Below are 14,854 nucleotides of genomic sequence, written 5' to 3'. Positions count from 1 at the left end.
AGCAGTAGTGGCTTGGGCTCACTTGTGGGGGAAGAAGAGAGAGGCTTCGGCAGCGCCTGGCGCCTGAGGAGAGTCTGCACAGTGTGCGCGCCGGCCCATAGGATTGGTAGACAGAGACCCTGCCCCTTTCGTCTGCCTTTCAGGCTGCCTTCGGCTCTGTGGCAGCTTGAACACCAATCAGTGTGGCATAGAGGGCAAAGGTCAGTCTGAGGGCCTGCAGGGCGCCCTAGGAGGCCCCCACGGCGCTGGGAGCCGTCTGGGCCTGCCGCCCCCTGAGTCGCAGCAGCCAGGCCTCCTCCTCTCTCGCGCCCTCCAACCGCACTCTCACCCAGGGTCAGTTCAGCCTCAGGACTCCCGACTGAGAGACCCTCCACTCCTTGGCAGTTCTCAGGACTCCCAGAGGCCCGCAGCTGACGGGCATTCTCTGCTCGCTGCCCCCCCCCCCCGCCCCCAGTCCCTCTCCAGCATCCATACCCCCCAGTTACCTCACTGGGAGTGGCACGGCCCCTCCCAGCCGAGGCCCGGCATGTGCCCCGTGCCTGGCGTGGTGGGACTCGAGCTCCGGCCCCGCGAGGGGCCTAGAGGAGCCGGCTCTCGGGTAAGCTGAGGCAGCAGAGGGTCTGCCCTGACGTGTGCTGGTTCATCAGGAGCCTGTTCTTCCCTTTCTCCAGATCTCCTTGTCACACACATCCTGCAAATCTCAGTCTTGTGGCGGTGACTCTCATTCCTCTTCGTCGTCCTCTTCATCGTCCTCGTCCTCGTCCTCATCCTGCCATGGGAACTCAGGGGACTGGGATCCCAGCTCGTTCCTGTCCGCGCATAAGCTCTCAGGCCTCTGGAACTCCCCACACTCCAGCGGGGCCGTGCCGGGCAGCTCGCTCGGGAGTCCTCCTTCCGTCCCCGGTGAGTCTCCGAGCTCAGAAGACACACAGGCCTCGGGAATGTAGGCAGCTGTGTTTTCCGAAACCACTTTGTTCAAACAAACCAGAAGATCGGTTATTAAGGAAATGGAGAGCTGCCGTGGTGGAAGCAGAGGGGCACTCCTTCACCAGGACTCTGCAGTTGAAAGCAGTGCTGCAGCCGGAAGGGGGCCCCGGGGCACTGGTTGGACAGAAGGTGGGGTCTGGGAGGGCCTTCTGGAAGCTAGGAGCTGGGGCCCCGAGGGCCTGCCCCTGCAGCAGCGCCGATGGCGTCCGGGGTCCTCGGCCTCTTTTTTTCCACTTGAGGGGCAGGAAGAAAAGGCTGCACTTCTCTCCACAAGAGGTGGGCAAGGCAAGAGACACACCCCTGTCTCCCAGTGGAGCAGCCATGATCACTGGCTGCTTCGCAGCCCCATACACCTTCCTTAGACCCTGAGCGAGGGGCCCTGAGAGACTGAAAGAAGGAATCGCAGTTCATTGATGCCGTGTGTCATACGGAATCACTGTCTGCTTGTAAGCGGGGGGACTGAGGTCTTCAGAGGGATGCTGTCCCCTCTACCGAGAGTTGAGCAGTACATAGTTCCAGTTGTTTTGATGCATAAACCGAAGGGAGTCATGAAGGCCTTTTCCTGCTTCTCTGAAACCTAGGGCCACCGGCAAGCCTGGCGTGCCTGCCCCTCAGGGCCCAGCGGCAGTGCCTCAGCCCGCTGCTCCTGGGGAGACCCCGCAGGCCGGGCTCGCTTCCCCTGCCGGGGCCACAGCAGAGGGGCGAGGCCTTCCGCGCCGCCGGCGTTCCTGGGGCCTCGTCCTCGGCCCTGTCCAGCTGAGCCGCTGCCTGCAGAGAAGCCGCTCCAGCCCCGGCGGGCGCTCCCAGAAGCTCCCGGGCCCTCCGTGCTGAGGGGCTCTGCCCAAATCCCAGGACGCAGGGTGCGGGGGCAGCGGGCCCCTGGCTTTCCTCCCTGGGGCCTGGGCTCCCGCGCTGACGCCTTTCTCCTCCTGTGCCCACAGGTGAGATTTTCCCCGTCTCAGAGCACCGCCGGCACTCAGACCTCACTGCGCCGCCTAACAGCCCCACCGGCCACCACCCCCAGCCAGCGTCGCTGACCCCATCTCACTCTGGATCCTTTGGCTCACCACCCCACCCGCACCTGCTGCCCCCCACCCCCGCCGCGCCATTCCCCGCGCAGGCGTCAGAATGCCCTGCTGCCGCTGCCACCGTGCCACACCCCCCAGGGGCATGTCAGAGCCCCCACCTGCCTTCCACCAGCATGCCGCTCCTGAAGATGCCTCCTTCCTTCTCGGGGTGCAGCCACCCCTGCGGCGGGCACTGCGGCGGGCACTGCGGCGGGCCTCTGCTCCCGGCACCCAGCCCGCAGCAGCTCTCTGGCACTCACAGGTGAGTGAGCGGCCGAAGGGCGTGCTCCCCGTGGGCTCGGGCCTGGGGTTGTGGAAAACTTTGCAAAGGCATTTGTTGGGGTAGAATTTAAAGGGTAGGTAGGCTCAGTTTATGTTTTTCATAGTTTTTAAAGTTTTAAAAGAAATACATGTTTGGGGTTGGTTTGGTTTTTTTTTTTTGGAACTTGGAAAAATTCAGAAATGTCTAAGGAAAAAAATGTCCTCAACCTAAAGATAAACCTCTCATTCTGCAGTATAGTCTTCCTGATGTTTCTGTATGTAACATAATTAGGTCCCTGGGGGGGTTTTGTATTTGTTTTTTTAATTTTATTTATTGATTTTAGAGAGGGACAGGAAGGAAGAGAGAGAAACATTGATTTGCTCTTCTACCTATTGATGCATTCATTGGTTGATTCTTGCACGTGCCATGACCAGAGAGCAGACCTGCAGCTTGGCGTATTGGGACAACGCATCCTAACCAGCTGAGCCACCCACCCAGGGCAAGTCCCTGTTCTACATACATTTTCATGTAGAACATTTTGTGTACATTTTTTTTAACATTATACCGTGACCATTTCCCCAGTTAAAATTCTTCGAAACACCTTTCGGTGGCCACACAGTGTCTCATGGTATAGCTCTAGCATAATTTGTCTTCATCCATTCCCTTATTCCTGGACAGTGAGGCATCCCGTTTTTAACCATCATAAGCAAGGCTGTCCGAAGCATCGTTGCAGCCACATCTATGCTTGGGTTAGGAATTATATCCTAAGGTAGAATTCCAGAGGAAATCTTGTTACTGAGAAAGGTCATAGTGCTACGTATTTGAAAGGCAGAGTTCTGGGGAGACGGTAGACACTTCTCCGTGTTGTAGTTCAGATCTGTGTTTCTTGCACATTTGTAGCTGCCCGCTCTGAAGCCCCACGGCTCTCAGCTGTTTCCTCGCCCCGCCTCTCCCGCGCACTGTCTGTGTGGTCCGCGGCGCCACTCAGCACTGTTAGGCTCCTGCGTGGCCTTCCCAGCCGCAGCCTCACAGGCGGGAGGATGTTCTCCAAGGTGCACTTCGCCATTGTCCAGTTGCGGAACAGTTAGGTTGTTCCAATATTATAAATAATGTCTCTAAAGGTGTCTTTGCCTAAAAAAGCTGAAAAGCTTTGCCTAGAAAGCTAAAGCTTTTCCCATCTACTGGATTTTTCTCCTCGGAATAGATCCCTCAGAATGAAAAAAAGTTCTCATTTGAAAGGATGTCAGGATATCTTTTCTCAGGTTTGTTTTGTTTGCTAAGAAGGGTTTCTGATGCACTGAAAAATGGCTTTCCAAAGAGCTCCTCACAGCACCGCAGCGCAGTGCGTAGGCGCTGGTCTCTGTGCTCACGGGGGCTCGGGGCGCCGCAATTTTGCTGATGTAACGGATGGAGAGGGGTCAGTGTGGATGGAGTTTCTCTGAGCAACACTGGTAACGGTTCCTGCCCCGCCCTCCCCGCGGCTCCCACTGCTGATGCCAGTCTATGTGACAAGATGCCCTGTGCCTCCTCAAGTCCGGAGTCAGCAGCGCAGTGGGAGAGTGTGGACTTTGCGGGCACACATGGGCTGAGTCCTACTACTCCTTGAGCAAAGCCGTGAAGCACTCTGAGCCTGCCTGTGCCACTGCAAGGTGGGGACAGCAACGCCGGTTTTGCAGGCCTTGGAAATGGTTGGAAATAATACGTTGAGCCCTGGCCGGGTAGCTCAGTTGGTGAGAGCCACCCGGATATGCCAAGGTTGCAGGTTTAATCCCTGTCGGGGCACATACAAGAAACAACCAATGAATGTATAAGTAAGTGGGACAACAAATTGGTATCTCTCCCTTTCTCCCCATCTCCCTTTCCCTGTCCCCCACAATCAGAATTAACAATCAGTTAATTTTCTTTGAAAAATTAAAGAAAAAAAAATTTTAAGGAAAGAATACATTGAATATAGTACCTGCACAGAGAGTAGCTCTTAGAGTCTGGGGCCTGCAGGGCACGTTTGCTTCCTAACCTCAGAGCCCCAAAGGCAGCCCTGCCCGCTGGCGGCTGACCCTGCTGCCCTCCTCTGGATGCTCCAGGGGAGCCATCAGACCTCTAATCTGTTCAGACACCTACTTCCGAAGCACCCACTGTGTGCAAGGTTGTTAGGCTGCACACTGGGACCCAAAAATAGAAGTGGCGTAGTCCCTACCTGGGGAGAGCGCATGGTCGGCCTGAGGCAGGCAGACTGTCACAGCGACGTGCGATGGACCGAAGGGTGGAGAGCGGCGCGTGCCCTGCTGCCAGGGGCCTGGCGGGCCGTGTGCGTGTGGGCAGAGGGGGCCTGGCGGGCCTTTCCAGAACAGTGCCCTTGAGCTGGGCCCTGAGGGCCAGCGAGGGCGTCGGCCCTGTTCCTGTGAGGGGCCCTGGCGCAGCCGGGCCGCCTTGATGGGCGGTGGGGCTGCTTCCCCAGGTTGCGGCTGCGGCCTGCTCCTCCACTGCCCTCTCTCATCTGCGGGCTCTCTGTCTTCCCCATCAGCAGAGACCCGGGGTGCAAGGGGCACAAGTTTACACACAGCGGCCTGGCCTGCCAGCTGCCCCAGCCCTGCGAGGCAGACGAGGGGCTGGGCGAGGAAGAGGACAGCAGCTCAGAACGTAGCTCCTGCACCTCGTCCTCCACCCACCAGAGAGATGGGAAGTTCTGTGACTGCTGCTACTGTGAGTTCTTCGGCCACAATGCGGTGAGTGAACCTCCCCAGGCCAGAGAGGGCTGGGGGCCAGCCAAGGTGAGCCAGAGGAGCGCCTGCTCTCCCCAGAGACCCCTTGCTCGAGGGGACAGTAACCGCCCTGGGACCCTGTGAGTCTGCACCTGTGTCCGCTCACTTGATCCTCATAGCAAACTGGTGAGGTAGGGATTTTTAAATATTTTGCTACCTTTGCTCTTTTCATGGTTTCTCTTAAGATTAACTTTTTTTCTTTAGGCGAAAGGAAAGGAAATGGCAGAGAGGAAAGCTATGATTCTGATGAGTTTGTGTACGTGTGTAATCACAGGGAAGGGAACGCTTGTGCGTGATGAAGGCAGAGCGGAAGCAAGGCTCTCAGTGCCCCAGGCGTGAGAGCCAGCCGAGGGACAGGCCGCGAGCGCGGACGGCGCCAGGAAGGAGGCACAGAGCAGAGTACATGCTGTCTCTGGACGGGGGAGGAAGCGGTTCGGGAGTCCGCTGAGGCGAAGAGGAAGGGCCGCCGGCTAGGGGAGAGCAGTCGAGGGCAGAAGAAATGGAAGCGGTGACGGTGCCAGGCGCCTTTGAGCTAGGGCTCGCCCTCATTTTAGAGGTGACGGAATTGAGGCTCACAGACTCAGTGACCTGCCCAAGGTCATCCATCTCCCCAGTGACGACGCCTGGGCTCGAACCTGCTTTCCTGGCTCCCGGGCCAGCGCGCTCCCAGCGCCCTCCGCCCACCACTGCCTTGGCTCCCGCCTGGCTGAGGTGAAGCCGTGTGGCCTCCGTGGCTCTGGTAGAGAGAACGGTTGTCGCTTCTCACCACACGTTCCCTGCCAGCGGGTGGGAGTGCTCCGGGCTTGCCAGGCCCAGGGTGTAACGTCAGCACCTCCCCTCCCCCAGCCACCCGCTGCCCCGACGAGTCGGAATTATACCGAGATCCGAGAGAAGCTCCGTTCGCGGCTGACCAGGCGGAAAGAGGAGCTGCCTATGAAGGGGGGCGCCCTGGGCGGGATCCCTGGGGAGCCCGCCGTGGACCACCGAGATGTGGATGAACTGCTGGAATTCATCAACAGCACGGAGCCCAAAGTCCCCAACAGCGCCAGGGCCGCCAAACGGGCCCGGCACAAGCTGAAAAAGAAGGTGGGTGTGGGGGGGGAGCCCAGCTCTACCGCCTCTTCTCCCCGAGGAGTCCCTCGCCCCAGCCCCCAAGACATCTGGGGGATGAACGGTGCTGGCTGCCAAAGACTTTGGCACGGCTCGCTGCCCTGGGAGGTCCGAGTGAGTCTGGGAGGCCTGCGAGAGTTTGGGAGGCATCAGGGTCAGGGAGACTGGGGGCCAGTGACCGGAGGACAGACGAGTCCTGGCCGCAGAAGCAGCTTGCTGGGTCCCTCCACACCCAGGACCGGCTTCAGTCGGTCAGTCATTGATTGATTCATTCAGAAAACATGTAAATACTGGGAGCCTGAGCATTTAAGTTGTTGCCCTGGAGAAGCTCGGTCCAGTGGAGAGACTGACACAAAACTGGACGAGCGCATTAGTGTGTGACAAGCACAGGCATGAGGAAAGCCCCCGCCCCGCCTGGGCTGGCCGCAAAGGGCCACACCAGGAGGCTGGCTTGGGAGCGAGCGCACGTGCACCAGGAGGGCCCTCCGGGCGGCGGGCACGGCGCAGCCACGGTGGCCTGGTGCGTCCGGGGCTGAAACGGGAGAGGCAGTACGGACAGTGGAGATGAGGGGGCCGCACGGGCCCTGCTGAAGAGCTTTGCCGTGACCCTGCTGCTGAGGGGGCGTCCCTGAGGGCTTTAATCAAAGAATAAACTCGGTCAATTCTGTATTCCAAGATGATTACTGTGTGGCGACATGGAAGGTCGCCCAGCAAGACGCTGCTCCCGGTTGGAAAGCCGAGACCCAGGGCAGAGATGTTTGAGGTGGGGATGGAGCAGGATTGGTGGCTTTTCAGAGGAAGCAAAAGTGACAGGCTTCAGTGATCTGACGATAGGACAGGGAGATGAAGGAGTTGAAGATGTGTCCCAGGTGTTTGCTGGGATGACTGGCAGGATGGCATGCCTTCCCCTGAGCAAGGATGGGATCGGCAGAAGCCGGGAGTTCCGCTGGGGCGCAGTGCCTCAGCGGTTCTCACGAGACACCAGGTGGAGATGGAGGTGCGGGGCTAGGAGTTGCCGATGTGGAGATGTAATTGGAGCTGTGGGAGTGATCCAGGCTCAGGCCAGTGAGCCCTTCCCGAGCCGCCCTGATGCCAGGCGAGCTGCAGGGCTTGGTGCTCGTCCCCTGCCACCTCATTACCTCTTCGCCTGCCCGGCCCCAGCTGCGTCCGCACAGTGCCACACTTGGGAGCCCAGCAGCCAGGGAGGCTGGGTCTGGAGCCCAGCTCGCTCCAGGTCCTGGGTGGTCAAACAGCTTCCGTGCTCTGGGGAGCAGCGCTGGTTCTCCACCTTTTTCAGCCCCAAGGACAAACCAGGACTTTCACCCTGCGCCCTGAAGCAGTGAGCCAAGAGGTCCCACCACTGCCTTCAGAAAGTGGCCTGCACTTTGTTCCTCCCGTCCAGCGTTGTCTGGCCAGAAGTGTCCAGTGGGAGCAGTGGTCACTTGGGCCCTTCCTGGCCTCTGCAGGCACTTGGTCTCAGCCAGCACACTTTGCAGGCCCCGGGCCTGACGTGCTTTCCCTAAACCTATGCACTGCGCATTCTTCCTCCTTCGCCAGTAACACTCTTTTCTCTCCCGTCCTCCTCCTGACAACTTCCTTCCGAGCTCAGCTCAGGGGTGCCCTCTTTTGCATCCTTGTTCAGGTCCCTTCCCCCAGGTCCTGCTGTGCCTCGCACACCTCATGGGTCCACCATCTATGCTCAGCAGCGTACTGCGCAGCCACCGTCTGCCCGGCCCAGCGCAGAGGCCAGGACACAGCAGAAGCAGGCAGTTGCAGTGTCATGTGATAGACGATCATGGTCATTGTCTGTTCATGCGTGAGCCTCCTCCCCGCGTGCCTCCACCTACCCCCTGGTCTTGGAGCTTGGCTGTCCACCGAAAGCACAGCCTTCCCGGGAGTCATCCAGCCGAGTGCGCGTCTGCCCCGCCCCGGGAGGCGAATAAAGCCAAGTGTCTTTCTGCCTCCTTAGCCTGTTTCCAGACCTTGACTCTCCCCTGCTCCTCCCTGGCTCTTTCACCCGCAGCCTCCCAGCCACCCCTCTCTGTGCACTGAAGACTGTCGCCTACCTCTTTCTCCTCTTCCCGGGCCAGGCAAGATCAGTTACTCAGGCTCTTACCAATACTCTCAACTCCTTGCTCCACCTCCCTCCCATTAACGCCCACTGAGGAAAACTGCAGCCCTGGGTTGGACCCCAGCCGGCTCACCCCTCTGCACCTCCAGGAGAGCAGCAGATCGGGCCTCTCTGTGGCACCCCGGCTGCGTGGCCGCCTGCCTTCCTGAGCCCCCGCGCTGCCTGGCAGGCCTCTGGAGCTCCCAGGTCATCTTGTTCCTCAGCGCTTCATCCCACCCCTTGTCAGGCCTCCATTCCTCTCTGCCTTCAGGTTGCCCCCACCCCCACCCTACTTTTTGGCAAATAACCTTACTTCCTGTTCAAGTGAGGCCAGTGGACAGGCACTCTCTCACCATCTTACCGGGCCGCTTGAAAGTTTTCTTCGTGTCATGAGGACGAGGTACCGCTTTTCCCAGCTAAGGCCCGTGCAGTCCTCCCTGCCTCTCCAGGCTGCCGTCGACGTCGGCCCTGAGCCTGCGGCCGCTGTGCCGCCCATTCCCGTCCACGCCGCACTGTGCACCGCTCTCCCATGAGAGCAAACTCTCCCTTGAGCACTCAGCCTCTGCCTCACCCCCTTGTCTCTTTCCTCTCATCACAAATGTCTTGCAAATGTTTTCTGCGCTCACTGTCTTTAGTTCTTCTGTCTCCCTGCAAACTCGTCCACCCCCACCCCCCAGAGAGCCACCAGTGACTTCTTTTTTGCCAAATCTAAGTCATGTTCTCCTGTTCCATCTCCTTTGTCCACTAGGCGACGTCTCGCTTTTTGTGTGTCGTCCTTTTCAAACATTGTTTTCTTTGGCACCTCCACCCTCACTTGGGAGACACAGGGGAAGGACAGTGGGAGAGCCAGGTTCACCACATGTCCCGCCTTCCCCTCTGGCTTCTCTTCTGTGAGCCCCTCTTCCTGTGCCCGACCCTCCCCCTTGAGGACGCCTCCCTGGGGAAGACAAGCCGTCTAGATAGTGTCGCCTTCGGGTTTGGTCCGGCCACTGTTTCCTCCCTGCACGTCACGCTGATGTCCACTCCTGTACCAGGCACCTCCTCACAGCTTCCACAGACACTCAGACTCAGCACATCCAAAACTGAGCTTGTTGTCTTTCTCCAAGAGGCCTGCTCCTCCTCCGTTGCCTGCCTAGTTGGATGTGCTGCCATCCACCCAGCTGCCTGAACCAGAACCTGGGCGCCATCTTGGGAGGGATGCATCGTGACGATCGGGAGCAGCGGGCCTCGGAATTGGACCTCAGTTTGGAACCTGGCTCTGTCACCCTTGCTGTATGACCTTGGGCAAATCACTTAGCTTCCAAGCCTCAGTTTCTTCATCCATAAAATGAGAATAACAGTAGAATCTAACTCAGCTTGTCGCAAGAATGAAATGGAGCGATGCGTGGGGAAGGTTCAGCAGAGTGAGCGTTTGGTCAGTGTAGCTGCTACAGCGGCATAGTAGCTGTCGGGGTGGTTTCATGACTCCTCTCGCTCTCTCGCCCCAACCACCACTGAGACTCCTGGCCATGCTATGTCCCAGGCAGCTCAAGCCATCCCCTGCTCCCCGCCCCACCCCCCACACCCCCAATGCCACCACTCAAAAAGCCTTCAGTGGCTGGACGATGCCCTCAGGGCTGAACACAGACTCGAGCGTGGCCGGCAGGGCTCTTCATGGTCTAGCCCCTGCTTAGCTGGCCAGCTCCACCTCAGTCTGTCCCTCCTGGCCTTCCTGCCTGCCCCCACTCCCCAAAAGAAATCTGGGCCCCAGCTGTACCTGTCAGTGGTTGTCATTCCCTAAAGACTTTGTGCTTTTCCATTTCGCAGCCTTTCCACGTGCTCCTCTACCAGGAAAGCGCATGTCCCACTCTCTCTGGGATAACCCCCTCAGCCGTCATGCGCGGGGAGGTCCTGCCCCGGGAAGCGTGCCTGATGGCCCAGCCTGGGTTCCCACCGCACCCGGGGCTTTCCTCCCTACAGCTCTTGTCACTGTCACCCGGAATCAAGCAGCCTGTTTGTATGTCTACCCCCCAACCCCGCACAGGCAAGTCAGCGAACAGAGACTGTCTCCGCTGAGCCGGCCCCGTGCCCCCAAGTCGATGGCCATGAAACAGTTGTCAGGCAGGATTGAGAAACCCAAGAACTTCTGCAGGTCACCGCTGGGTGTGCCGTCTCGACTGCCACTCTGTAGCCCTGTAGCCTTGTGCCAGTTCCTTATTCCTTGCAAAGTCGAGTCTCCCCATCAGAAAACTGAGGATAATGATGCAACAGGGTAGTTGTGAGGAATAAATGAGGCAACTGGTGGGAAGTACCAAGCTCGGGGTGCCCGGCAGCAAACGTGTTTCCGTGTGTTCCCCTTCTCACTACTAAACTATGCAGTGCTGTGTTGCTGCCTCTATACCAGTTTCCAGGCATCTTTGTTTAGCAGCAGAGCTCTCTTCTGCAAATGAAGTCTTCCATGGAACTCAGTTTCTAACAAAAGCAAGGGTGTCGTGGTGCAAGGGAGGCGCGAAGAGAAGGCCTTCCCGTGCTCTGCGTCCCCGTGGCCTCGGCGCCCGGCCCATGGCCTTGACCCCACAGCACAAAGCTGGGAACGCTGCTCCAGACGGAGCTGCTCCCTCACCTGAGCACCAGGGTGCCAAGGCGCAGCCTGACGTGTTTCTGGGGAACAGGACACACGCCCAGTCTCAGGTGTGTCCTCATAGCAACTCTATTAGATACAGGCAGGTTGTTTTTCTCCCAAATTTACAAATGTGGATAATAAGGTTCAGAGAGAAAGTGATTTGTCCAAGGTCCCACGGTTGTGGTCCTAATCAGTGTGGAGCCACCATTCAAAACAATATGAGGATTAAATACGCATATGCCTGCTGGGTCACAGGGTCACCCTCTTTTAAGCAGACTCTGAGGTGGTGGCAGGCCCTTTCTCTCCCCACTTTCCTTTTCCTCGCCCTTCAGTCCCCAGTCAGCTGGAAATATGTGAAATTGGGGGAGCCATCCAACCCCTGGCCCGGCACCACGACCCCCTTCCCGGAGGCCTGCGACTTCTGTCCCTGTCTCCCGCAAAGGCCACCTCGGCCTGCTGGCGCCTTGAGGCTGGGCAGAGGGGAGGGGTGACTCCGTCCGCGGACTTTCCTTTTCAGTCTCCAGATCTCTGTCCGGCTGATTGACAAGGCCCAGCCTTCCAGGCCTCACCTGGACAAAGGGGCTGCTTTTACACCTCGCCCTGCGCTCCCACGTGGCTGTCCGTTGTCTGCCACAGGGCACACTGCCGGCGTGGCCTTGGTTGCCTGAGGCCTCCTGCGCGTGGGCGGGCGGCCTGCCTGTGGAACGTGGCCCCCTTCAGTGGTGCCTGTATGTGGCGTCAGGAGGACACACGTCCCCAGAGCAACCTGATCTACCGCGGCAGCCCCACAGTCGCCACGTTCTTGGGGGAGCCGTGTGGTGGCGCAACTCTTCCCCTGCAGACGCCGAGGTGGGGGGTTGCCTCTGCAGCAGCGCCTTCATCACCCGAAGCGTCCCACTTCGGTCTTCCCTCCGCATTATTGTCCCCCTTTTGCCAAGTCCACTGAGACTCAACCAGTAGGTGGGTTGCTCGGGCCCGGGACCGACACGGGGCCCTGGGCGGACCAGCGGTGGAAGCCGTGTTCTCTGGGCCCGCCGGCCTCTGCCCCAGGGCCGGAACCTGTCCGACTGCTCTCCGTCACTGCGCCTATGGGGCAGGCAGGTGGGCCAGCCTCCAGCTAGTTGGTGGCAGAGCTGGGCCCCAGGCTGGTGTGTCAGATGTCACGTCGTGCCTGGCAGCTGCCAGGCCCCTGCTGAAACTGCCTCTTGTATTGGCAGGAAAAGGAGAAGGCCCAGTTGGCAGCAGAAGCTCTAAAGCAGGTGAATCGTGGTGTTTCTGGAAGCCGGGAGCTGGCGCCCGGCAGGGAAAGGCTTTTGGAGTGGCCTGACCAGGAGCTGGATCGGGTCAACAGCTTCCTGAGCAGCCGCCTGCGGGAAATCAAGAACACTGTCAAGGACTCCATCCGTGCCAGCTTCAGTGTGTGTGAGCTCAGCGTGGACAGCAATGGCTTCTCAAAGGAGGGGGCTGCTGAGCCTGAGACCCACAGTCTGCCCCCATCGAACCTCAACGGCTCCTCGGAGCACCGGCCTGACATCAACCTCGACCTGTCCCCTTTGACTTTGGGCTCCCCTCAAAACCACGCGTTACAAGCTCCAAGCGAGTCAGCCCCACCATGGGCAGAAATGAGAGGCCCCCAGCCGCCATGGACAGAGGTGAGGGGCCCCCCGCCCGGTATCATCCCTGAGAACGGGCTAGTGAGGAGACTCAACACCGTGCCCAACCTGTCCCGGGTGATCTGGGTCAAAACGCCCAAGCCAGGCAACACCAGCTCTGAGGAACCAAGCCCAAAGGAGGCTCCTAGTTGCAAGCAGGAGCTGCCTGAGCCCGTAGCCTCGGGTGGGAAGCTGCGGAAAGGCAAGAGACAGGGCAGCCAAGCCAAGAAGAGCGAGGCGAGCCCAGCCCCCAGGCCCTCGGCCGGCCCGGAGGCTGCCGGTGCTAAGGGCCAGGCCTCTAGCCCCAAGCAGCCAGGCAAGGCCGTGGAGCCTCCCAAAGTGGGCGGCTGTGCTGAGGCCGGAGAGGGGGGCCGCGGGGGCCGGGCAGGACCAGGCTGGGCCAGCAGCCCCAAAGCCGACAAGGAGAAGGGCAGCTCCTGGCGAAACTGGCCAGGGGAGGCCAAGGCACGGCTTGCGCAACAGGAGTCTGTGCAGCCCCCGGGCCCAGCAAGGCCGCAGAGCTTGCCGCAGGGCAAGGGCCGCAGCCGCCGGAGCCGCAACAAGCAGGAGAAGTCGGCCTCCTCCTTGGGTGAGTGCACCAGGAACAGTGGCTGATCCCCCGCCCGCCCTCCCGCCGGTTCACGGGGTGGAGGGCAGCCCCGGCGTGTGGGCAGTGCCGGCCCAGAGGCCTGGCGGTGGGCACTGAGCCCCCCTGGCTGTGTCTTCCCAGACGACGTGTTCCTGCCCAAGGACACGGACGGGGCGGAGATGGACGAGACGGACCGGGAGGTGGAGTACTTCAAGAGGTAGGCACGGGCCGCCCGCTGTCCTGCCCACTGCCGGGCCTCTCCCCGCCCCATCTGGGCTTTTCCCCGCCAGCCTACATCCTGGAACCCAGGTAGCTGCTTGGCAGGACAGGGCATCTGGGAAGGTTGAAGGGGCTTCGTGAAGGAGGTGTGTGTGTCAGGCCCCAAGAACCAGGGCTTTTTCCCTCTTCGTCCACCTGGTTCATTCCCTGCGATCCCTCTGCTCTGCCTGGGCTGAGCCCTGGGGGGCGGTGAGCCACACAGGCTGGGTGGGGGCTGTTAATGGGAACGAGGGAGTGGGGCCGGGGGCTGTGAAGGGGGACTGCAGGGCTAGCTGCGGGCAGGGGCGACCCTCTGAGGAGACGGTGACCAGGAGGAGACCTGAGGACCAGGAGGGAGCGGGCCAGGCCAAACAAAAGGTGCTCGTGACGGCGGGGTCAGCATGCGCAGGGCCCGGGGGCGCGAGAGGCACAGTGCCCTTCGGGGAACAGGAGGCAGCCCAGTGTGGCCAGAGTAAAACACAGGCTGAGGAGGGGGCGTGTCCTAGGACAATGTCACCTCCCTCCATACACTGTCCGTGGGCTTGTAGGTGCCCATCCAGATAGCCCCTCGGCCAGCACAGCTCCCATACCTGCGAGACCCTCTGCACCCAGGAGCTGGGGGGCTTGTGCAGAGCTGGCCTGGCTGTAGAGACCAGGACACAGGTCTAGGAGAGGGTGCGCTAGGCGGGGGCAGTCTCTGATGGTGCTTCTCCTGTCTCATCCCCCAAACCACGCAGGTTCTGTTTGGATTCTGCAAAGCAAACACGTCAGAAAGTTGCTGTGAACTGGACCAACTTCAGCCTCAAAAAAACCACTCCCAGCACAGCTCAGTGAGGTAGAGACACCCAGGGGTCACGTGTTCCCCTCCCAGTGCTCCGCCAGCCTGTGCCCAGGGAGCTGGACTGGGGGCTTGGGTCCTGGCCCCTGCACCTCCGCAGTGACAGCACAGCGGGCCCTGCTCTCTGAGGCACAGGCCTCTGCCCCTTCGTCGCTGTCCCTGGCCAGGCCCGCCCGTGAGCCGGCCTGTGATCCCGCCTGCCTGTGCCCCTGAAGGGCCTCTCCCCGCCCTATCAGCCAGGGGCCCCAGCGGGCTGCCCCTGCCCCAGACATTGTCAGCCTCGGGTTGACCCTCACTTGCTGGGCTGGCTCCTCCATGCAGGCTAGGCCAGGGCCTTAGAGGTCATTTAGGCATGGAGCAGCTGGTGGGCGCTCTCCCTCAACAGGATAGGCTCCATGAGGAAATGGGTAGCGAAGCTGCCTCCCGGAAGAAGAGACCTGGTGCCAGCTGGGCTTTGGTCACCCCTCCCGCCCATCTGCACAGTCCCTTTGTGTGAACTGTTGACCAGTGATGCTCTGGGCTGAGAGCCGTCGTGCAGGACAGAGGGCTGGCCGGGTGGCCGGCCCTGATGCTGGCTCAGTGCTGTACCCCGGCCCTGAGCTGTGTCCCTGGGGTCAGGC

General features: G+C 60.2%; 1 protein-coding gene across 3 annotated transcripts in view; it reads left to right on the top strand.

Moving 5' to 3' along the window:
- Positions 1-14,854, top strand: part of FAM193B (family with sequence similarity 193 member B) — a 31,061-nt gene that overhangs the window by 14,834 nt on the left and 1,373 nt on the right. For 2 of the 3 annotated variants that reach the window (XM_054568546.1, XM_054568544.1), the window contains 7 exons: positions 672-903; positions 1,929-2,316; positions 4,838-5,039; positions 5,922-6,161; positions 12,115-13,138; positions 13,280-13,355; positions 14,134-14,231. In XM_054568546.1, the coding sequence (XP_054424521.1) occupies positions 672-903; positions 1,929-2,316; positions 4,838-5,039; positions 5,922-6,161; positions 12,115-13,138; positions 13,280-13,355; positions 14,134-14,230 (2,259 nt within the window). In that variant the 3' untranslated portion in view covers position 14,231. The remainder of the gene's footprint in view (positions 1-671; positions 904-1,928; positions 2,317-4,837; positions 5,040-5,921; positions 6,162-12,114; positions 13,139-13,279; positions 13,356-14,133; positions 14,232-14,854) is intronic. The other variant, XM_054568545.1, reaches the window with a different exon arrangement.

This window comes from Pteronotus mesoamericanus, unplaced genomic scaffold, assembly GCF_021234165.1.
Source record: "Pteronotus mesoamericanus isolate MK-2021 breed Mesoamerican mustached bat unplaced genomic scaffold, CSHL_Meso_final contig_2, whole genome shotgun sequence".
NCBI lineage: Eukaryota > Metazoa > Chordata > Mammalia > Chiroptera > Mormoopidae > Pteronotus > Pteronotus mesoamericanus.
Note: the sequence above shows the minus strand (reverse complement) of the source record. Positions and strands in the feature narration are given on the sequence as shown.